This window comes from Culex pipiens, chromosome 1, assembly GCF_016801865.2.
Source record: "Culex pipiens pallens isolate TS chromosome 1, TS_CPP_V2, whole genome shotgun sequence".
NCBI classification, from domain to species: domain Eukaryota; kingdom Metazoa; phylum Arthropoda; class Insecta; order Diptera; family Culicidae; genus Culex; species Culex pipiens.
Window position 1 is genome coordinate 30,909,003 of NC_068937.1, and position 24,596 is coordinate 30,933,598.

General features: G+C 39.0%; 1 protein-coding gene across 2 annotated transcripts in view; it reads right to left on the bottom strand.

Moving 5' to 3' along the window:
• Window positions 1-1,583: 1,583 nt before the first annotated feature.
• LOC120430729 (putative mediator of RNA polymerase II transcription subunit 12) overlaps window positions 1,584-24,596 on the bottom strand; it is a 91,512-nt gene continuing 68,499 nt past the window's right edge. For both annotated transcript variants that reach the window (XM_052711548.1, XM_039595840.2), the window contains exon 3: window positions 1,584-4,459. In XM_052711548.1, the coding sequence (XP_052567508.1) occupies window positions 2,750-4,459 (1,710 nt within the window). In that variant the 3' untranslated portion in view covers window positions 1,584-2,749. The remainder of the gene's footprint in view (window positions 4,460-24,596) is intronic.

Sequence of the window (24,596 nt, forward strand, 5' to 3'; positions counted from 1 at the left end):
GCGAATAAAAAAAAGGAAACAGGAAAATTGATTATTTTAAGTCCCACCCAAAAAAACCCCCATTTTCTCATGTCGATATCTCAGCAACTCCGATTTTCAATGTTGAAATAGAAACATTCCTGATATTTTCCGATCTTTTCGAAAACCATATTTTGAATTTTTTTATCAAGACTAACATTTCAAAAGGCCGTCATGTTGAATGTTTAGCCCTTTTGAAATGTTTGTTTTGATTGAAAAAAATCAGAATATTGTTTTCGAAAAGATCAAAAAATTTCACGAATGTTTCAAATTTTAAAATATATTTTTTTCATATTTTTTCATCACATTTGTTTTAAGATGTGATTTTTGATAAGTTTAAGGATTGTATATTGAAAATCACTTGAGTTTCGATCATATTTTTGATCATTGATTCGATTTATTTCAATTGAAACAAATTTAAATATTTTTTATAAAATATGAATTTTAAATCAAATGTTTCGTCAGTTCTTCCATTTGAGCAACTCTTTAAAATGTTTATTGATAAAATATTCAATTATTTCTTACAAGTTGGCCCTATGCCAATTTTTATGTACAACGGTAAAAAAAACACGATTAAAAACAATTTCTGATCACTTTTTTTTTCATTTTAATGCAAAAAAAAAATTGACAAGACAACATTTTTCGATGGATCAACTATGGTCCCCTTGGAACGAGCTGTCAAGTAGGAGCTTTTCTGTCAGGTCCTTCTTAGTTAATTTTTCAAAATTGAATTAAAAAGTCCATTTTAAACTCTTTGTGGTCGTACAAAGTGTCATTGTACTCAAAAAATAAGCTTTATCGCTGTGAACAATAATATCAGCAATATAAGCTTCATTTCAGGACCCAATTTGCATGATTATTAGGGTGTAAAGAAAAATTGAAAATTTTGGAGAATCGTAAGAGATACCCCTCTGGCTCGTTTCATTAGATAAAAATAAGTAACTGTGACAGTTTTGAGCCAAATCGCTTAAGGGTTAAGGGCCGCTTTTTATCGTTGAAGTTTGTATGGAAAAAATCGAAAAAATGTATGAGTAAAGCCACCAATTTCAAAATTCCGCCAAAAGGTGGCGTTAAATGTGTCGGATCATTTGTGAGATTCTGAAGTTGTATGACAGACAACTTTGTCGAAGATCGCAAAACGATCCGAGTTAACCCTGGCCTGTATGAGTTTTTTTTTCACCAACCTCAACAATAAAAAGAGACCCGTAACTCTAAACCGATTTCGCTCAAAATTTTCACAAATTTTCAATTTTCACACAGTTGTTTTTTGTTTTTTTCTTTTAGGTTTCTGTTTATATTTATTTGAATTTATTTGAATTTCCAGTTTTAACAGTTCAATAGTTGTAAGTAGTAACAACTTGTAACAGTACCGAAAAAAATGAATTCATGAATAAAACTTAAGTGGCCACCCTATTAAAATTGACGACTATACAATTCAAAATTAGTTTATCACAAGTTATGTATAAGAAATCCTATAAAATTATATTATACTTACCCTAAAATATGCCCAACCTATGATAGAAAGTCATGTGATATATTTTCAATTAAAACTCAAACACAATGCATTATTTTTCACTTTTTCTTTATTTACTCAATTCAATTGGCATTTATTGTTCGCATATTTGCTTAAAACGATAAGAGTTGGCTTCTTTTTCCTCTTCTTCATCTTCTCAACTCTAATTTTCCGAAGTTTCTCCCAAGTTAATATACTAACAGTGCATCGCACACTGTCGCACAACTGGTCATTCGTAATTTTGATTAATCCTCCAGCAAAAAGAAAACAAAAATGAACACGGTAATAATCTCCTTTCAAAAAAAAAAAAACAATAAAATGCTGCTTATTTACAAGTGTGGCTTCCGCTGCTGTTTGCATCAAGTTTCTTAGAATGTAAACATATTTTGCTTTTCGATTTTTTTATTACTTGCTCCGTGGTGAAGTTTCAACGAGTTCTCCGCCTTAACAGGTTAAATATCTTTTAAGTCTTATTCCGATCGTGGGTGGTGGTCAGAGAAACGGGAGGGGGGATTAACTTAGGAATGCGCGCGGGAAGCGCAGTCGGGCATGAAACTGTAATCTCAAGAGTGGGTAACTTTGTTTTTGTTGACACTTGGTTGACAGTTTGGTCATGTTTTGCTTCGGATTTTCTACGGGTTGTTTAGTAACAATTTGGTCAAATTTTCTTCACTGTTAAGGAGGTATTAGACTATGACAAAACAACTCGCACTTTTTCGTGCTTGACAGTTTGCCAAACTCGCAAAGCAAAATGTATGCTGGCTGGCAAAAAGTACGAGTTTGATGTTTGTTATAGTCTAATACCTCCTTAAAATTCTGGATTCGTTAATTGGGACGACTGACAGCTGTCATAAGTAAGAAACCACGTGTGCGGAAATCGTCGAACAATGGGGTTTGAAATGTCAGTCAGCCAGTTTGACAACTGATATGACGCATGAGCAGCGAAATTCGAATTCAGTGTGAAATGACAGCTACACCACGCTACACGCTCCCAAGAAACAACAAAAATGCTGGGTTAACGCTCTTGCGGTCAAGTTTCACGTCCGATTTGCCCGCTTAGGACATAAAGGATGGGAAGGGAGGGAACTATAAAGAGGGGAAGGGATTAAATTAAACCTTAACACGACACAAAAAATAATAGATGGCTTCGCTTCGCAGACTAAACAACTAGACAAAACACAAAACTCTAGCTAAATTGGGTTGTGCGAGTACGGCCCTCTAGTACTCGATGTTGTGTCCCCGCAGGAAGGCGTCGATCTGACCGCCGGCCTGGGGCGCTCCCTGGGGCTGGATGAAGTAGTACTGCTGCTGGGGCTGCGGAACGCGGTGGATCTGCGGCGAGGACGCCTGGAAGCGGTGCTGCTGGAGCTGCTGCTGCTGGGGGTACTTCTTGGAGGCTTCCACCCGGTCGGCGCGGAGTTGGCTCTGCTGGAGCTCGAGCTGCTGGGCGAACAGCTGCTGGCTGTTGATGAACTGCAGTTCGTTCTGCTGCTTCTGGTAGATCTGCTGGGGGATCTGCTGCTGCTGCTGGACAGCTTGCGGGGCCGGTTGAGTGCGGTAGAGCGGGCTCTGCTGTTGGAGCTGATCCAAGCTGACTAGCTGATGCTGCTGCTGCTGCTGGTGGATCGGGTTGTGCACGTACGGCTGGATGCGGTGGTTCAGCTGGAAGTTGTCCTGGCTTTGGGGGAGCTGCTGGTACAGGGCACTGTCGTACTGGCCGGTTTGCGGGTCGAACACCAGCTGGGTCTGGTAGATTGGGTTGTTGGTGACCTGCTTCTGGGTGGAGGACGAGATGGGCCTGGCGGAGGTCGGTTGGACCTTGTTCTCCTGCTGGAACTTCTTGAACTCGGCGTCAAAATCGAGGGGTTGGCGGGTTCCTCCGAGCAGGGCGTTGCCCTTGGTCGTGGAGAAGAAGCTGCCGCCTCCGGTTGTGGTTTCCGGACGGTACGTCGTTGGTGGAGGCTGAGTCTGCAGGGTGTTTTGGGGCGCGACTCGGTACACCGGCTTCGGGGTGATGTTCACCGGGAGGGTTTGGGTTGGCTGGTGGTACACCGTGTTCGGGGTGGTGCTGACGATCTGGACACGCGGACGCTGGGTTACGGTCTGGGTCTGCTGCTGGAATGGCCGAGCGGCGGGACGAGCGCGCTGTCCAATCTGGATCTCCTCCTCGGATTCCTCCTGCTGCTGGTTGTACCCGTTGTTGTAGTTGTTCTGGAAGACGGTGGTCGTTGGGCGAGGAGTGGTCGGGGCCGGGCGCGTCGGAACCGGACGGGGAGCAAGCGGTCTGCGCGGGTAGTTCTGGGGCACGTTCTCGTTCGCTTCCTCGGACTCGGACTTCTCTTCCTCCTCTTCGCTTCCCTCGGGGTTGTTCGGGTCGCACGGGTTTCCGCTCACGTAGGTGAACTCACGTTTGTTACCGTCCGGGTCGATGTATCCGTACTTGCCGCGCACGACGCAGTCCGTTCCACGGGTCTCCTCCTTGAACGATCCGTCAGCCGCCTCGTAACCGAACGTGAACGACCCGTCATCGTTCACCTTGTTGTAGTTCCGGATGGTCTGTACCGGCGGAGCGCGCGTTTCCGGCACCTTCGAGCGAGCGTTCTGGATCGGCGCCGCCGTGGTCACCTTCGGTCGGTACGTGTCGGCACGCGCCCGCGGCGTCGGCGTCCCGTACTGGCCGTTGTACTCGTCATCGCTCGCCACCAGCACCAGCTGGCGCGGGTCTTCCTCCTCGTTGCGTGCCTGGGCCCGGTAGTACTGGATCGCTTGCTGGGGGGCCGGCCGGTTGTCCTGCTCCTCGACGCTGTCCAGCTCGGCGCTGTTCTGCTGCTCCTGCTGGATGACCCGGGGGCGCACCCGCAGACGGCGCTGCTGCTGGGCCTCGGTGGCGCAGGCCAGGAGTAAGGCCACCCCGGCCACTAGCAACCACTGTTGGGAGAGGAAGAGAGGAAAGAGAGCGATTAGTCGAACTGTCGGGTGGTGAAAACAATAGTTGATTCTCTTTTAGAGCGTTAGCACCACCTAGCGGTGGGATGAGCAACTAATGAAAATGTGTTCAACCAAGCGTCCAAAAGACTTTGCATAAAGAAGTTCGGAAGCACCTCATAACATCGCTGTAAACAGCTTAGTGGAGGTGCAAAGTGCCAATTAATAATTAAGAAGGCTTCCGCCCGATAAATGAAAGCAAAACGATCCGGTTTAGAGACTCTTTTCATTCATCCACTTTGCATAACTTTCAAACAAAAGGCGTCCGTCGTCACAGTCGCGTTGAACGGCTGCGGTTATAAATATTGAATGAGCTCAAAATCCACCGCACATTTCTCATCCGATTCCATTCAACAACTCGACGCTATCCTGCTATCTTGTCGTGTGTCGCTTTTTGACGTTCCGAGAAAAACGCGTTTTAACGTTTGACCTTGAGTAAACAATAGCGAGAGAGCACGCAATGTAAACAATAACAAACACGGTTTGTTTGCACGCAGAAAAATGTTTTGTAGAATCAGCCTGTACGAGGTTTGAATCAACAAAATTTTTGTTGAATATAATCAACACCGATTTAGCGTTGAAACAAACCTTGATTTTCTCAATTCCACAAAATTCTTTTGTTGTTTCGAAAAAGCTGCTTTAACGTTTAGCGTTGATTCAACAAAAATAATGATTTTCAAATCAACAAAACGTTTTGTTGATTCAAATATACCTTATTTTTCTGCGTGTGGTTGACAATTCTGTGCATTATGCCTAAGTTTTGTTGAATTTGGTTGCCCGAGTTATAATTGAACATGTTTACAGTAGTCGGGCATGTACGTGTGTCAAACGCGTTCTGACCTGAAATCCCTTTGGCCAGTTGTCGTACTTACATCAATCTTTAGGCTGTGTCAAGATAGCACGACAAGATTGAAACATTTTTCCTATGAATAGTGACAACATTGCACGGAGTTTTTCGGTATTTATTGAATATCTCAGGATTGAAATCGATTTGGCCCAAAATGCACGTACGACAAGTTAGCACGACGGCGACGAACTGTGGAAGGGGGGCAACAATTGATCTAATAACACACTGATACTTTATCAACGAAAGGTGGTGAGAGAGCGAATGACTTCTTCGATTTCTGGATTCTCTCTGGGAAATGTCACCCGGGGTTGAAGAAAGAACCAAAACCAGATGGTGCTGAAGCTTATGAATTATTCATGATCCCGGAAATGGATGAAAGTGATACCGGTACATGGCAACTCCACCTCCATGATAGGGGCGAACAGGGGATTTCCCCCTTCGTCGATTAGTCTAATTGATGGGGACGGAATTGGATTTCAGAGATGTTTTTGTGGGATTTGTAGAAAGGTTGATGGTTAAAGCCATGAAATAATCGTCGTAAGCTATCAAGAGCTGAACCTCTTGAGTGACACCCTGATTTTCAATGTCAAGTCTCTTCACTGGTCTAGAGAACCATAAAAAAATGACATGTCTGCAGTTTCTCACAAAAACTTAATATCATAATTATAAAACTGTTCAGAACTCATCAACCAGACGGCAATTTTAACACCCCGGTCTCACCGCCGCCAATGTCCTTGCTAGAAATGTTAAAGTTTACTGCTGCTGCTGCTGCACTCGTCCAGTCTGCAGCTCTCCAATTCATCATTGGCATTTTTCCTACGTCCGACTCATCTTTGTTACTACCAGGGGCCATGTCTCCATCGTCGGCGATCACCACCGCACACACAAAGAGAGGCAGCTAATTCCAGCTAATGGCATTTAGCCCGGTCTCTCATGACCCATGGTGACAGTAAATCGCGCTTCTTCAATCTGGATCTCCGATCTGGGTTAATTTGGAACGCCTCTAGGCTATACCAGAGCGACTCATCATCATCATCACAACTCTGGGCCGGGGGTCGTCAATTTCATGTTTGGCGCTTTTTTTTTGCCCGAGTTTTGCTGCTTGGCGATGGAGCCATTCACAATCTTCGGCAGAAAGGTGCATGGAGAGAAAAGTTCGTGTAAAATGCGCGTGAATTCCTGATTGATCAAATTTGCAAATATTCTCGAAAAATCACGAAATAGAAGCAAATTTTTAGAAATTCACTCAACAACTTCCTTTCCGTGCCAACTTTAGGGGGGTGTCGCAGACGTGTGACTGCAGAAATTCAAGGTTTCAATTACCGGTCGCCGCGGCGATCAACCAGCCAACGGAGCGACGATCCAGTTTTGTGGTCACCGCGGATTGCGGGTGGGGGCGGGAGTCCCTTAAATGGAATCGGCGACAAACTAAAGTGACTCGTGTGGTGCGCTAAAAGCAAGGTTGAAAGACGTTTGTGTCGAAAGCAGCTGATCGGAACATCGGTAAGGGTCATCGATGCTGACGAGTTGAAAGTGACGGCGTTACATGTATGGGGTTGACCTTTGTTGGCGCTTGTAGGGGTATACATTAAGCTTCTGGAAAGTAACGATCAAAATGTTTTTAAATCGATTTCAGCTAATTACCACCTTCTTAATGCCCTGACCTTCCCGGTAGCTCCCCTTTAAACTGTCTAGCAATCATCACTATTTTTATTTCCAGAAGGTGGAGAGGACAACTTCCTCGAGGGGGTTGCATTCTTGGCAATTTATCAGTCCTTAAATCACAATAGAAGGTCGAACCTTCAGAAATCAACGCCAGACGTTCCTGGCTGCTCTCCATTGCAGCACTGGATTGTAAATCTTCCCGGCGCGGACTTTGTAATAGATGGCCGGACGGTTGGTCTAGCCAGGTGGTTACTGGCACAGTTTGAATCGAAGCCCTACTGTTTGCGTAATCAATCACTGAGTTGGCGTTTTGGTTGTGTGAGCTTGAATGTGGAGTTGGTGTAAGTCTAGTCGGGAATATCATCCAACTTGTTTTGTTGAGTTTTTTGTTATTGTTTAATTTCATGAAATTGATAAAAGTCTTGAGTTTGAATGCATTTTTTTTATATTTTATAATTTTCGAGCAAAATAAGCCTTTTTACACAAAAAAAAAACAGTGTAAATTTGGAAGGTGTAATTTTGGAAGGTTGAAAAATACCTCTTAAATGTTGTAATTTTACCTCAATTTCGACACAAAAAGTATCATTACACCAGAAAAGTAGTAAAACTACACATTTTCAGAGGTAAAATCACACATTTCTTCTGACATTAAAGATGTACCCCAGATGTAATATTACCGAGATTTTTTTACTGTGTAACGAAAAAAAAATAGTTTGTTTATATCAGTGATTTAAACCTCGATCCTATAAGTAAACCTAAACACAATCGTTTTTAAGGTAAATTCGGAAAAGAACGGTTTCCATTCTTTCTACACAGAAGTAGTGATCACTAAAAGTAGACAAACGGTTGGAGTCGCTCGGACAACTAATTTTCTTTGCGTTTTCTGCATTTTACGTTTGTCTCTACCCGAATTTCTGATTTAATTTATTTTTTTTATATCGGAATTATTTAAAATTGACCAGAAAATTGTGAATAAAGAACTGAACCAAGAGAACCGAAAGTTTATTCAATGAAAGACTTCAGGAGACAGCCGTAAACCAAGTGAACACTTTTCCGGAAGTTTCAAAATCTTTTTTTTTGTAGATATCCGCCATGTTTCAAAGTTAATAAAAATGAATCTAGAGCTTTATTCAAAAAGGTCCTATAAACAAAGGAAATCCCATAGCAAAAAGTACCATTACACAAAAAAAAACTCTGGAATTGATCTTGGTAGCTGTCAAACTATTAAAGTCACTCACAAAATGAATTTTGATGATGGTAGTTTCTAAGATTGTTTGGACATCCGGACATCCGGTGATGGAACCTTGATTCAAGATTTTCAGATTATCACGAAAAATAGAACACTCCAAAATTAGTCATGTCATCTGTTAATATTTCTAGCCTCAAATTTTGTTTAGCCTTTTCAAGATTTTTTTCCAAATTAAAATTTTTCAGCAAAATTTTAATTTTACTTTATTTTTTCCAAGAAAATATTTTTTGAAGGAACAACCAAATTTGCAATCGAAAAGAACTTATTTTTTCAATAAAATGCACAGTTTTCTAGTTATAGTCATTTCAGGGTTGATTTCGAGTAAAAAAGGATTTTTTGATTTTAAAATAGTGCTCTGAAAATTCATGAAAAACATTTATTTCAGATAGCATAGAAAATTCTCTAAAATTTTGAATGCATTGAAAATTAGACAAAGCATTGCAAAGAATTAAAATTGAAAAAGTACCTAGATTTTTAAAAGTATTTTCAACAAAAATAGCCTTCATTTCTCAACTGACGATATCTCGGCAGCAATCGGTCCTTTTTTTTAAATGTAAAACCAAGCCTAATATTTTAAAATGGCTAAAAACATGTTTTATCCAATTTCTACACAATTAATTTCAATTAATTATTAAGTACAATTCATTATTTAGTTCATTTTTTTTTCTCAAACAAAATTGTGTGATTATGAACGTGCATGACACCAAAGAATAAAAATACTTTTTCAAATTTTGTTTATGTATTTTTTATACTGGATCTTCGTGAATACTTTACCTAAAATCAAAGAAGCCATTTTGCATCATTTGTTCTTCTATACAAAATTCATTTATTTTATAATAAATTTGCTTTCTTAGGTTAAGCTGTAAGTATTTTTGAAAAGAATATTAGAAAAAAATGTTACACTCTTAAATAATATTAATAGTTTTTATTACACTTTTGACAGTTTTTGGACACACGATGGTCAAAATGCAGTGTTTTTTTTTTTCTAAAATGCAAACACAAATATAAAATGTATCTTTCAAATCATTAACATTTTGAATAAATAAATAATGCGTTATTAACACTTAAGTGCTCATAACTTTTCATAGGGTTGTCAGATCATCAATCTTTTGAGCTCGTTGGAAAGGTATTTTGAATACCTTTCTAAAAATTCTTACAAACACCAACCGTTTTGAAATCTTCCGGACTTTCGCTCAATTGGTTTTTTAAGCATAACTTTTGAATTACATACTTAACTAAACATCATAGCTTATAGGGGAAATTCTCGTATGTTGGCCGGATAAGCACTCGCTCCTAACTCCATTCAATTTGCTAATTTTCACTATTTAAACAACTTATTTTGTAAAACTGTTGATAGAAACTTGCTTGCTCACATCCTATTGAACTATTTATCACTCGATTTCGGTTGAAAACGCTTTTTATGGGCTGTAATTCAACGACAAAGTGCTGATATGGCAACATTAGAGGCACGCTGGAATTAGATTCTGTTCCCCTAGATAGACGGATCGAATAAGACCAAAAAGGTCAAAATTGGTTCAGCCAGTGCTGAGATAATCAAGTGCAATTATTTTGATCAGCATCCCCCCAAACACACACAGACATTTGCTCAAAATTTGATTCTGAGGCGACTTGTATACGTGAAGCTGGGTCTAGGAGGTCAGATTAAGAAGGAAAAAATACAAAGATATGCGAATCCAATTTCCATAATTCGATCGATTGCGACTGTATTTTCAAAATTTTGAAACAACCCTTACATTTAAAAAATCCGAAAGAGGTCCAAAATCAGACTTACCTTTTGACGGGTGCGACAACGGTTTGCTATGATACCGGTTTTTCTATGCGCACCATTTCTCGTCACGACCCGACACAACTCGGTAGCTTGATCGGTGCACCAAACCGAAGTTTGGTGTGACGGCGGTGTGGATCGGGTACACAAAACTGACATGGTTTCTGCGCCTACCACACGGGAGAAGTTTGGAACTCTTGATGCCTTGCAAGCCAACTGAACTCAACAGTTCTTAATGGTGTGGTTCTCAAAGGCAGTGCATTAGTATTTTAAAGGTTCTCGGTTCGAATCTCGACAGTTGTTATTTTATTTTTTGAATGTTTTTTATTTGTTTAGAATAGTTCGTTAGGAATAGAATTTCGTAGTGTCATGAAATATAAACTTTAACTTCTCGTGCATATAACCCTGAAATAGGCATTTTCACTTAAACCTGCCTGCATAATATGGAATGTTTTCTCTATTCCACTACAAAAATCCATTCAATTTTCTAACTCTTTGACTAAAGCGTCGCAGGTTCGAAGAAGTTACTTAAAAAATGTATATAATCAGTAATTTTGACAGCAAATATTGAAAAAAAAATCCTCAAAAATATTTGTACCCAGGATTGAACCAGGAACCTCGTGGTAAAAAGACAGAGACAACAACCGCCACGCCATCCCGAAGTTGTGAATGATGGCTGGCAAACCTCAATCAAAACAATGTCGCCTCCGGTTTACTTGGATCAACCATATGTTGAGTTGCATCCTTGGTATACAGTTTGGGTGCACCGGTGGTGTATCAAGGTGCTTTCGGTACAGTTGCTATGGTGTGACAACAAACAGCTCGGTTTGGTTTCTAGAGTGACACGAAAACCGCACCACGGCGCACCAGATCTTGGTGTTCAGTGAAGCCTGTCCAAAATAATATTATTCCAATATTGTTTTGGTCACCGAGAAATTATAATAATAAATTCTATCCCGACTGTTTCGGTGAAATCTGACACAAATTTTAGAAGAAAGTTGATGAAATTTTAGGTGCACAGGTCGACTAAGAGTCATACAAGAAGATAATATAAAGGATCCACCTAAAATTTCATTAACTTTCTTCTAAAATTTGTGTAAGATTTGCCCGCAATAGTCCGGTTAAGATTAATCAATGAAAATATATTAGGCTGGATTTCAAAATTTAAAAAATGTATTGGGAAAAATCCTTGATTTTTTTTTAGTTGAATATGGTCCAATGTATTTTGAGTTCGTTAACGAAAAATTAATCATATAGTGTTTTAAAATTTCTGAAGAAGAACGCAAATTAAAAAAAACACGTCGTTTGTTTTTTTTATTATGGAACGTCAAACGGTATATAAAAATCGCACAAACATGTTATATTCAATTACAATTATCTCAGGATAATCATGCCTTCAAAATGATCCTCCTAAATTCTATACCTTAATCCCTTCAAATCAGTGCCTCAAATCATTTGAGAACAGCTTAATCATTGCACTAGCTCTCTCTCTCTCCCTCCAAATCAAAGTGCAATCAAAGCAAATAACCGTCATAATTTCCTTCCACTTGGCATTCCACTCACGCGTTCTAGCACTGTCACCACTCGACATCGTCATCGAATTGACTGTTATTAGACAGATTCCGAAATTCCCTTCACCTCACCCGGTCGCAGTAATTTCCATCCAATGATTCGATGCAAATTAGTTCCCCCTATTCTCCCCTTCTCTCTCTGGTGACTGCTATTAATTACTTCTTCCCAGGCACCAGCAAAGACAAAACTTCTTATCATCCCGCACAACTCGCTCTCTACGCGCACAATTATGCAATCACTCACTTGTGAATGCGATTCTGTCAACTTACGCCTTCCTCCCCCCACCGATACTAACTCTCTAGTACTCGGTGTATAGTGTTAGTAAGTGGGGAGGTGGGGGGATGACTAATTGGTGCACAACTTCTCGTTCTGTCTCACTTTCTATTTAGTCGAGCAAACTACCTAGAGTGCAATTCCAGAAGTGAAGGATTCCATTAGCGGATTCCGTACAGGCTTGGATGAGGACGACGACGACGAGGGGGTAATTATCAAACCACCCACCGAGTTCTCAAGTTGCAGTGAGGTTTGGGTTGGAAGGTGTGGTTCTACTTTGAAGTCTTCGCCGCATTTCTAGAGTTTTTTTTGAATAGGTCCTATAAACATATGAAAGACAATAGTTAATAGGTCCTCTTCAAAAAAAAAACTCTGGATTTGATTATGATGTCAAAACGTTGTCAAATTAAGAATTTATCACTATGAATGATTAATTTCTAAGTTTGAACATTTTTCAGGTGTCTAAACTGTCCCCTTAAACCATAAACCAGACCTTAAATAGTCGTCACTGTTTTCATCTGCACGTCATTGCAGGCCGATGCAATAGCTACTAGAGAAGTGTGCGCAATCTCTCTCTTCTCGAAGTAAAACTGTTGCAGTTTAGTGCGCTGAACGGCCGCCCCTCGGGAAATCATGATGCGAACGAAACTCCGGAGTGGGCTCTTCTAACAGGATGTTGATGCTCGGGATGAGTAGAGGTACCTACCCGTTCTGTTTGATTCTTTGAGGTCTTTGAAGTTGGTTGGTGGAAGAAGATGCAAATGCAAACTTCTGGAATTGTTAACTGCTTAAGAAATGTGTTGCCACTTGCGTTGAAAGAAATTTCATTGAAAAATAACATTCACAATAACGTTGAAAAATTCTCAAAAATGCACAGCAAAAATTCCGATGGTAAAATCGCATGCAAAACCATGCACATCACCTTCGTCAAAATAGACACTTATTATTACACGCTGCATGTACAATTTTTGCGAACACAAAAAAAGTTGCAGCCGACGGGATTCGAACCCAGCACCAACAGTAAGGACTGGCGCCTTAGCCCACTTGGCCATCAGACCGATAAATATCTGAAGAGATAAATGCATATATGCGCTTGACATTTCGGTCAAGTAGATTTCCCATACTAATGGGCTACATATTTCAGGGTATAAAATTGCATTAAAAAAATGCAATATTTATTTTACACCCAGGCCTTTCACACGTAGCTGGATTACTACTTTTTTAGCCGTGTAACAAAAAAAAATTAAAAATAAATCAGTGAGAATAAGTTTTGTTTAACTACAATGTACTTTTTGCCTTCAAATAATAAGAGAAAATTTGCAAAGGTAAACATTTTCAACTAAACGAAGTTGACTTTATAGCTGTCGGCCACCATTGCTAGTACCAACCACTAGTGTCTTCCTTTTTACCTACAAGGACTTCGCCGCCCTAGGCTCCTAAGTGTATGAAAGTATGGCACGGAGCGACGGCGCCGAATACCCATATTTACACAAAGAATTTTAAAGCGCCCGCCGCGGTATTCGAACCAGCAACCTCTTGATTGTGAGTCCAGTGCGCGGTCCGATTGATCCACACGGGCGGGACTTCAACATTTTAATATTAATTTATTTATACGGGGCGATTCAGAACTTTCACTTAACAAATATACATTTCTGAATTCACTTAACAATGAAACAAATCTGTTTCGTTTTTTCAAAGCTTTACACTAAAAAAGTATTTTGGTCTGAATGAAATCTTAAATTTTGGAATCAACTCTAGCAATACAATAGTCCGAATTATTGAATATTTTACCATTTCAAAATGTAGATGTTGATTCCTAAATATTAAAAATATTTTATTCACATTGAAAATAGGACCAATAGTTTCTAAGATATAAGTACATGAAAAGACTGTTTGGATGACTTAAACAACTTTTATTTTCTTGTTTCTTTTTCTTTTATTCACTGTATTTCAGCAATCAGAGGCCCAATTCAAAATGTCGTTTGGACAATTTTACAGAAATTTTTCTCAACTTTTCGAATAAAATATTTCAGGACACTTTTTTTAAAAATCAAAAAACTTTTTTTTTCAGTTAAAATCAAGAAGTTTTTTTTAATAGGTCCTATACTGCCCATGTTCACATAAATGTCCCATATGCAAAAACAGCAAGTTGAGAAATACGCATTTGAAGTTTGTCCCACACATAAGGCTACGTGTTAGGTTTTCACGAAAAAAAATGAATTTCCTCCTGATTTCTAGAACAAAGTACTGGATGTTATAGGCTTTTCTGAAAGATCAAACGATTCTGAACAAAACTGCATCAATAACTCAAAAAACGGTGAAAACGCATATGGGACATTTATGCGATCAGGGGCAGTATAAACATATGAAACACAATACCTTATAGGACCTTTTCAAAAAAAAAAACTCTAGAAATTAAACTTTTAGAGACGATATCTTGATAAAGGTGAACTAATCAAAAAATCTAAATTTATTTTCTAAAGTAATTTTTGATTGCAATTTTTTAAGAGCAAAATTTCTAATTTTCTTAAAAACTTATTTAAAAACCAAATTATACGGCTGCAAATTAGTTGTCCATATTGCTCTATAGCTCATAAGTTGCGGTTTTTTGTTCCCTAAAACATATCACAAAATTTAAAAATATAGATTTAGGGCAATTTACACTTTGTTAAAAAAATTGAAATAAGGGAAATTTTGCACCATGTTTTATGAATATTCCTCATGAATACCAACAACTTTGTCGAAGACATCAAATTTATCAGAAAATTATTTCTAAAGAAATAGATTTTCGAATATTTACTTACAATTTTTGTATGGACAGCTGCCAAAATTGTATGGAGCCTTGTATGGGCGAACCAATTTCACCAAATGGCTTCTTTGGTCATAGGGAAGGCCCCCAATGTTTGAGCCAATTCAAAAATATGAATAAAATCATTTCCGGGTTTGTTGGGAAAAGCTCAGTTGTTTTCAATTGATTGCGAATTGAATTTTTATGAGAAATGTTATGCTTACAAAAAGTAATTTTGGAGCGTTTTTCAAAACATTTTTAAGTGAAATGTTGCAAAAACTGCAAAAATCATTTTTTGATTTATTATAAGTAAACAATTTTAACATAGAAATAAATTGTAAATTGATTCATGTAAAACAATTGTAGAGTCTTTTTTTTTAAAAAAAAAAAAAGGTCCTAAACATATGAAACACAATAGCACCTTTTCAAAGAAAACTCTAGAACTCCTGAAATAAAATAAAAACAATCTAAAGAAACAAAAATCTCAGTGAAACTAAAAAGTTCCCACATAAATACACAACTCAACGGAAATAGTCAGCCGTGAAAATTCCCACCTTCCCAGCAACCAACCAACCAACCTCGCACACGCAACCCACTCCAAAAAAAATGACACCCAATCGCAACCAGTTCACGGTCAAGGCCTGCCCCGATCCGCACAACTCCGCCGACCGGACCGAAGTTCGTTGAGCTTTCTCACGCACAACTCTTCGAGCGTGCCGCGATTGGAATTTCTCACGAAATTTCGAGCTTTTTTTCTGTCTCCCTGTTCCACGATTCGCTCCATTTGCACTTCAATTTCGGGGTGACTTCTTAAAACACATGTGCAAAAAAGTGCAACAAGTTCAAACAAAACACAAAGAAACACGCGATCACACGAAGATTTTGCAACTTTAATTTCGGAGTTGTGAGCCGCCGCGAGAGACTCACACTGCTAAAGTCAAAGTTGAGTTGCCGAGTGGGCCACCACCAGAACACAGACATGCAGGTGAGAAAAAAAACGAGACATCGAGACACAGAACGAGAAAAATAAAAAAGCAACAATTTCAACAAATTGAGCAAGTTGAGGCAGAATAAATTGGTTGGCTTTTAAGAGGTAAAGGTTAGAGCGCCGCGAGAACGCCGACGACAGCCGCAGCGTCTCTTTTGTCACTTGAACAACAACAACAAACATGGCGACGTCGGGGTTTCCCACAAACACACGCGGGTCATAAACAAATGTGCATCATCACGTCACGCGACAACACGCCAAGCGGACCCCAAAACGAAGTGCAACATAATTCATTCAATTTCACGACTAGGGCGCAAAATTTACGATTTACAAACAAAGCAAGGCGCTGTCAGATTATGACATTGCGCCCGAAAAAAGGTAGTTTCTCACGGAGTATCATGTTTTGGTGTGAAGAGCGTCAAATTTGGTGGAAAAGTTGAAAGTATTTCAATTTATCAACCTATCTTTCTGCCAATATGTATATTTTTTAAATCTGCCTCGGTGAACCTGCTAACTTTCGACTTATCTGCCTTTTTATTTGATCTGATAATCTGCTTGTCAACAAAACTACCAATCTGCCCAACTGCTCTTTTGGCAATCTGCCAATCAATCTTTTAGCCCATCTGCCAATCTTGCCATTTACCCATCTGACTATCTGTGAATCTTGCAATCTGCCAATATGCTTATCTGCCCTTGTACCAATCTACCATTTTGCCAATCTCCCAGTCTACACGTCAGCTCATCTGCCAATCTCCCTTTCTACCCATCTGCCAATTTTCCTGCTTTTCTGTCTGCTCTGCTGGATTTCTGCCAATATGAAAATTTTCCAACCTGCCTACCTGCCCACCTGTCAGCTTATCTGTCTTTCTTTCAATCTGATGATCTGCCTATCAAAACTTGCAATCTGCCCAACCGAACTTCTGTCAATCTATCTTTCAGCCCAACTGCCAAGCTTCCCATCTACCAATCTGCTTTTTGTGAATCACGAAGTCTGCCAATCTTCATATCAACCCATCTGTCATTCTGCGAAGGTTGGAATCTGCCTTTCTGACTATCAGTCAATTTACCCATCTGTCAATTTTCCTACCATTCTGTCTGCTCATCTGCCTTTCTGTTAATATACCATTTTTTCAACCTGCCCGTCTGTCAACCTGCTCACCTGTCGACTTATCTGCTTGTCTACAAAACTTCCAATCTGCCCAACTGCACTTCTTCCAATCTATCTTTCAGCCCATCTGCCAATCTTTCCATCTACCAATTTGCCTTTTTGTGAATCACTAAATCTGCCAATCTGACCATTTTCATGTCTCCAAATCTACATATCAGCCCATCTACCCATCTGCTTTTCTGCGAAACTAGTAACTCGCTTATCTGACAGTCCGCCAATTTACCCATCTTCCAATTTTCCTGCCTTTCTGTCTGCTCATCTGCGTTTCTGTCAATCTGCCGTCTGTCCTTCAGCAAACTGACATTTTACCAGTCTTCTAATCTGCCTAACATGCCATCTACACATTTAATCATCTGCCATTTTGTAAATCTTGCAATCTGCCTATCTTTCGAACTGCTATCTGCCAATCTACCCTTCTTCCAATCGCATAATTTACCTATCAGCCGATCTTACAATCTCCCCACCTATACATCTGCCTTTCTGTGAATCTTCCAAACTGCCTATCTGCCGAACTGCTTATCTACCAATCTACTTAACTTCCAATCTACCAATTTGCCAATCTCATAATCTACCTATATGTCCATCTGCCGATCTTTCCATCATACATCTGCTTTTTTATAAATCTTACAATTTGTGCCCATCCATCTCTCTTTCAATCTAGCTATCTGTCAATCTGCAATCCTGCTTATCTGCCCTTCTGCTGAGCTGTAAATTTTCAAATCTCCCAATCTGCCAATATATCCAGTTACTTATCTGCTTATAAATCTTATAGTAGTGTACCTGTCTTATAATTTACTTAGCTACCCATGTGACCAACTGCCATCTCTCAGTCTGCATGTCAATCCATCTGCCAATCTGCCCATCTATCAAGCTGCCTTTATGTCTGTAAATATGACTATTTTCGTACTAACTAATTTTCTATACTTCCAGTCTGCCATGTTGATTATTTTTCAATCTTCCAATCTGCCTATCAGTCCATCTGTCAATCTGCCTTTCTGCCAATCCTGCAATCAGTTAATATGACCTATCTGCCAATTTAGCTAACCTATCAATCTGTCTATATGCCAAAGTGCCAAATGACGTTTAATCAGTCAATCTGCCCGTCTGTCCATCTGCCTTTCTGTAAATAATTGAATCTGACAATTTATCAATCTCATCGTCTGCCTTCAAACCGTTCAAGCCAATTTTGCAATCTGCCGTACCAAATTTCGTTAACAATCTTGCATCTTGATATTGAGCTGTTGTTTCCGCCAATTCGGGATCTGCCTATATGGCAATCTACCAATCTGTCAATTCAAAAATGGGAAAATCTGCCCCAATGCTTTAAGCTGCCTTTCGGCCGGGTTTACCCTCTGCTATTCAACCCCGTCTCTAGCCATGTTTCGGAATTAAATATTTTCAAAATCACCCAAAAAGCAAAAAAAAATAGAAAATTAAGCAGTGTTCTGCGTCTCTTTGGAAAAAGTCTGTATTAATTATGTTGCTGAATACATAATTTTGTTTCGACAAAGATTTACACGAACTGAAATATATAACTCATAAAACATTGTTTACTAAGACTAGGGGGACAACATGCAATTCCATCGTGCACCTTATGTTGGCATATCAGCACTTTAAAATTCAATTACAGCCCCCCCTTTCTCCTTTATTTTGGAGAGTTGGTAAAAAAAGAACTGAAAATTGCTTTTCTGGTAGAAACAATGATTATAAAAAAATAAATGAAAAAAAAAATCAAATTATTAAAGAAAAACTCTTAAATTAATTTGTAATTACAACCTAAAATACAACATGAATGTGAGGAAGGCACCAACCACCTTAAGGTGGATTAAGTAACGTTTTTGGAAATAAATTTTGGCTTTTTTTAAAGTAAGCATAAGTTTGCAGTAATTTGAGTGGTGGTCAGACTTTACTAAATCGATCTGGCAACGTATGTTTGGAGCTTGCCAACACTGCCAAGATTTGCTGGGCGTAAAGGCAAATGCTCGTTTGAAAACGTCAAACTTGTGTCTGTTTGGATACGCCAAATTCACTTCGACCAGTCTCCCTATTTAGGGTCCCTAGTGTCCCAGACAATGTTTTAAAAAAAAATGAAGCGTAAACCAGGGATGCCAGATGAAATTTAAAACATGTCTGCCAAAATCTGCAAATAAAAATAGGCTTTTCAAACTGACCACTGTTTCAAAACTGATTTGCTGGGGGGTTCCTTCCTCAAGCTCAAATCTCAACAAACAATTTCTAAGTTCTGCAAATTTGGCAACCCTGACTTAAACTGAAGGGGGAACATTTAAATGCTTTTAAAAATATTGAAAATGGAAAAAGGAATAATTAAAAAAGTGAAGTTTTTTTTAAAGAACAATTGTTGAAAAAAAAAGAAAAATGCCCATCTGTCAATCTGTTCTTCCGACTGTCAATCTGACTATCAATCACTCAAAATATATAGCGTCAAATTATTTTAAAAAAATCATCAACAACTGAATTTAAAAAATCAGCACAATCCTTTCTAACCATACATTTCCCAATTTGGTCAATTCCATAACTTTTGACAGTTTATGATCCGTCAAGGTCTTCAAACCCACTGCAGTTCCAAAAACTAAAACAGTGCCATGACCCTGAATCAGTTCCTTCATTAACATTCCAACGCCCAAGGCTCCAAAAAAGTTGGAACGGTAACTTCAACTCGCTGGTTCTCTGGCCTAGCTCAACCAATCAAGATGATTCTTCTTTCCAGTGATTTGTTAGGATGTCTAGATGATTCTAGAACTTTGCAGAACTTAATTTGATCAAATCTGTAATTTTTGCGATCAAAAACATCGTTCCAACTTTTTTTTTCGCGTGTAAAAAAAAAATCGCCAAAAATTCCGCGGAGGCAGGCTTTTTGAAAAAGTTGGAACGATATTTTCGGTCGCAGAAATAACAGATTTGTTCAAATCAAGTTCTGCAAAATTTTAGGATCATCTAGACATTCTTACAAATCCCTGGAAACAAGAATCGTACCGATTGGTTGAGTTATGCCCAAGAACCAGCGAGTTGAAGTTACCGTTCCAACTTTTTTGGGAGGCTTGGGCGTCCGTGTAAGTTGGACATGCGTTGGGCGTTCCAGTGTTAAGGCACGCGGCACACCAAAATGCCACCCCATCCATAAATCACAAACCCATTAGCTTGTTGACAACTAAACGATGAGGTTCAGGAAGTCCAACTAACCTAAAAAAAAACTCGTCCATTTTGCTGTCACATGGCTCATTGAGTTTGGTGGTTGAGCATTTTCTTTTGAGGCAGTTTTTGGTGCAACCCGGAATCGTAATGCAACTGTCAAAGTTATTGTTTTTTAAGGTTGGAATTAGTTTTCTCTTAAATTTGGTCTAAACATAAACATTTGAGTCAGTTCTGTCAAATCAAGCGGATTGTTCCCACTCTTCCGTCAACCACCTCGGTAACGTTCCCACCTCGCTATCGGATGCGATGCAGTTGGCATAACTTTAACAGTGGGGTGTGTGGGAAGGTGCGATCGTTACCTAGTGATAAAGATATGGCGGAGGCGTCGTCGGAAAAAAAGCGCGGCTTCCTTGATTCATTCAATGGCGCTAGCGCTATTGAAGGGCTATTGAGCACACATAATGAAGCGAAGGTGTGAATGGAAGAAGCATGTGTATGAGAAAGGGTGGAATTCATTCATTTCTTTCTTCAGGGTGAGAGTATTCGGATGTTGGATAATTGTTTAATGTTTGTGTTGGCATCTACTAATAGAATTTTCTTTATCTTATTCACTTTTAAAGATAAATCATAAATTTGTGGTTATTGACATCATAATGCGTTGTGAGTGCATCCATATGAGACCAGCAAACTCTTCGACAAATTTGTTGGTAGATCTGATATTTAATGACATCAAACAATTTTTCATCATGATAATATTTTATATTAAAATAATCAAGAAAATCAGAGATTCAGAATAAACGGCAGTGTGCTTCAACAGTTTCAACCAACTGTCAAACGCATGTAAAAAAGTTGTGGTGAATTCAAGTATGCAGTGGTGAGTTTCAAATCATTCAAAGTGACCGTTAAATTATCAATTTATGGATTTCAAAATTATTAATCTATGCTTGTCTGTGCTTCGTTTTAATTGAACTGTAGTTTGTAAGTAGAAGTTGATATAAAGTTCTTTAAAATAAATTCCAACAACTCATCATTAAGATAAAGAAAAAGTACATTAAGAAAATTGGTTCATCAACAAGTTTACCAATTTTCTCCACTGCTGTGAATAATGACTCACGCACTTGCTACAATTACCATATTTATTTGCTTCATGACTGCCGAAAACGAAATCTTTTCATCGCGCTTCTCCGAAACTACCCTCCCCCGAACAACTCCAAACACCATTAAATCAAACCCTCGAAATTGATCACTCCCATTACCCCGCGCCTTGATCTCTTCCACCTTAAATCTAGCCCACTCTACCCTAAGACCACCAAGAAGGTGGCAAACAGGTGGTAAGCCCCCGCGCGTCTTCTTCTTCTGCTTCTTGATCGTCACCGCCTCAGTGAGAAATAATGGTTCAGCGAAGAACCTTGAAACCTTTGAGGAGACGCATATCTGAGCATGTAGTAGATCACTGCCCGTAATTGAAAATTCGGCTATTATGCCAAATCAAGTATTCCGAGAAAAACGCGTTTTAGTGTTTGTCACAAAATCTCCGTCAAGGCAATTTCCCATAAGAGTGGCATATTAGCCGTTTGGTTTTTCGTATCGGCAGCCAAGTCTAAACACTATTTCAGTGAAATTCAAGTTCCAGAAGATGCGTTGGAACATCCTCTACCACCTGGTGCTAATATCTCGATTTCGCCAAAAGTGGATATTAGCCGTTTTTTCAATGGTGGGCAGATCAGATCTAACTAAAAAAAAAGTCTCTCAAAAATATTTTTTCAAAAAAAAGTCACAACCTTAAAATTGGTGATCTTGATTATTTTGACAGTTAAAATTACGCGAATTTGCAAAGATATTTTCAATTTTTTGAGAAAATTTATAAGGATTTTAATTGAATCGAAAAAAGTTTCAACCATTAAATGAAAGATCTTGGTTGTTTTGACAGTTCTTGTTTACCAACAAGAAATTCGTTCAAAACGACTCCCTCGAAAGTTAGAGGTTCCCCAATTCGGAGTAGCACCTCTATTTTGTCGTTTAGGGGTTCATTATCTCGAAAATGAGACCCCCCGCCCCCTCTCCTCAGCATCGGCAGCGCCATCGTGCGGCGGGGGATTTAACCGTCTGTTTTTACGACTTTCGGAAACGATAGACTTTGGGGGAAACTTTTGCGCAGAAAGGCAAACAAACCATTAAAAGACGGGGTTTGAAGTGTTTTTGCCGTGCCGAAGAAGACGAAGATCAAGATGGGATTGTTTTTTTTTATGGTTTATTAATTTTCTATTTTCAATTTTGTTGTCGCAGGGGATGGCGTCTTCGTCGTTTCGTTGGTGTGTGTTTTATTGGTAATTATTGGCGTCGCGGGACGAAACGTTAATTTTGGAACCATCCTTGACTGTTGGGCTGCGGGGGAAAAAGGGGTGCCCCGTCTGAGCGGATTTGTAATTAATAACACTTTGTCTTGGAAATGTCACGGCGAAACGTGCGATTGCGTCAGGGAAGATGGGCTGCGTTGCGCTGAAAGTTGGTCAAGAGGAAGTTCTATATTGAGGAAAATTTGCTTGTTTCTTTGAATAAGAAGTATAATGCATTTTTGCAGGATTGAATATGTAATAGATTATTAAACGAGTATTTATTATAAGATTGATATAATTCATAAATAAGAGTTTAGAGCGCAAAAAAAGTGCGCACCTTCATGAATATTGCCTTGTTAGCTGACAGATTGCAGATAGAGTGCGAGAGCACGCTAGCGAGCTGCGAGAGAGAACAACGAGCGAGTAAACAGCGAGATGCGCGCGGCCGGCGAAAGAGAGAATGAAGATTGTCAAATCAGTTTTGTGGTTAATTTGTGTGGAATAAGACGTGTTGTTTGTTAATTGCAAAATATCTGTGTTTTTTTATAAAAGAAAGTCCCCGATCTCGACATTCAGTAAATGGAACTAGTATTGAGACCCTTTCACGGTATGTCCACGCATCCTTCCTCCCCTGTAGATTCTGTGAAATGTGATTCGTTCACAGAATCCTCTTTGAAATAAAATAAGAAATTGTAACAATCCACCAACTTAGTTGTGAAAACTTGGAGAAAATAAGCTTTTAATGTTCAATTTCTTTGGAGAGCAACCTCTACAGATGAACTACCTTGCTACCACCCTTCGAAACCTGGGAACCTTAAACCTTAAGGTGAAGATGATCTCTCTGCGCGCTCGTACAATCGCGCAATATCGCGCCACATGTGGGAAAAATTGATCGAAAAAGGGTGCCCAATAAAGTAGCAAATTTGAAGGCACGAAGAAGATCTGCTGCTTTGCATCCACGATGGTGTGTCGGAGCAGGCACTTATGACTTTTAAGTGGTGTGTGTGTGTCTGCGGGGGAGGTGCACCTTAAGACGGCGCAACTGACAGGTCGATGAGATAAGTCAAGTGAAAAGGTCAGTCAGTCGCAGTGAGTGTTGCGCATCTTCCATCGCCAGATGCTTCATTAGGGCTTCGTGTGTCGTGGGGTCGTCGTGACTTGGGGATTAGTGGGTTACGGGTTTGAAGAGCGGGAACAACTGTGAAGTTGTGCATCTTGAACATGGAATCGGTTTTAAGATTTGCATGTTTGAAATGTACGCAATGTATTGATTGAGTTGATTGGGAGTACAAGTTTTGGCAAGGGATATTGATGGATTTTGAAAGATGAGCAGTTCTCTAGGATTTCGGTCATTCGATTTTTTTTTGTATTTTTTAATCCGACTGAAACTTTTTTGGTGCCTTCGGTATGCCCAAAGAAGCCATTTTGCATCATTAGTTTGTCCATATAATTTTCCATACAAATTTGGCAGTTGTCCATACAAAAAAGATGTTTGAAAATTCAAAAATCTGTATCTTTTGAAGGAATTTTTTGATCGATTTGGTGTCTTCGGCAAAGTTGTAGGTATGGATACGGACTACACTGGAAAAAAATGATACACGGTAAAAAAAAATTGGTGATTTTTTTATTTAACTTTTTATCACAAAAACTTAATTTGCAAAAAAACACTATTTTTAATTTTTTTTATTTTTTGATATGTTTTAGAGGACATAAAATGCCAACTTTTCAGAAATTTTCAGGTTGTGCAAAAAATCTTTGAGCGAGTTATGATTTTTTTAATCAATACTGATTTTTTTCAAAAAATCGAAATATTGGTCGCAAAAATTTTTCAACTTCATTTTTTGATGTAAAATCAAATTTGCAATCGAAAAGTAATTTAGTAAAATTTTGATAAAGAGCACCGTTTTCAAGATAAATCCATATTTAGGTGACTTTTTTGAAAATAGTCGCAGTTTTTCATTTTTTTAAATTAGTGCACATGTTTGCACACTTTTGGAAAAAATATTTTTGAAAAGCTGAGAAAATTCTCTATATTTTGCTTCTTCGGACTTTGTTGATACGATCTTTAGTTGCTGAGATATTGCAATGCAAAGGTTTAAAAACAGGAAAATTGATGTTTTCTAAGTCTCACCCAAACAGCCCACCATTTTTAAATGTCGATATGTCAGCAACTAATAGTCCGATTTTCAATGTTAATATATGAAACATTTGTGAAATTTTCCGATCTTTTCAAAAACAATATTTTCAAAATTTTT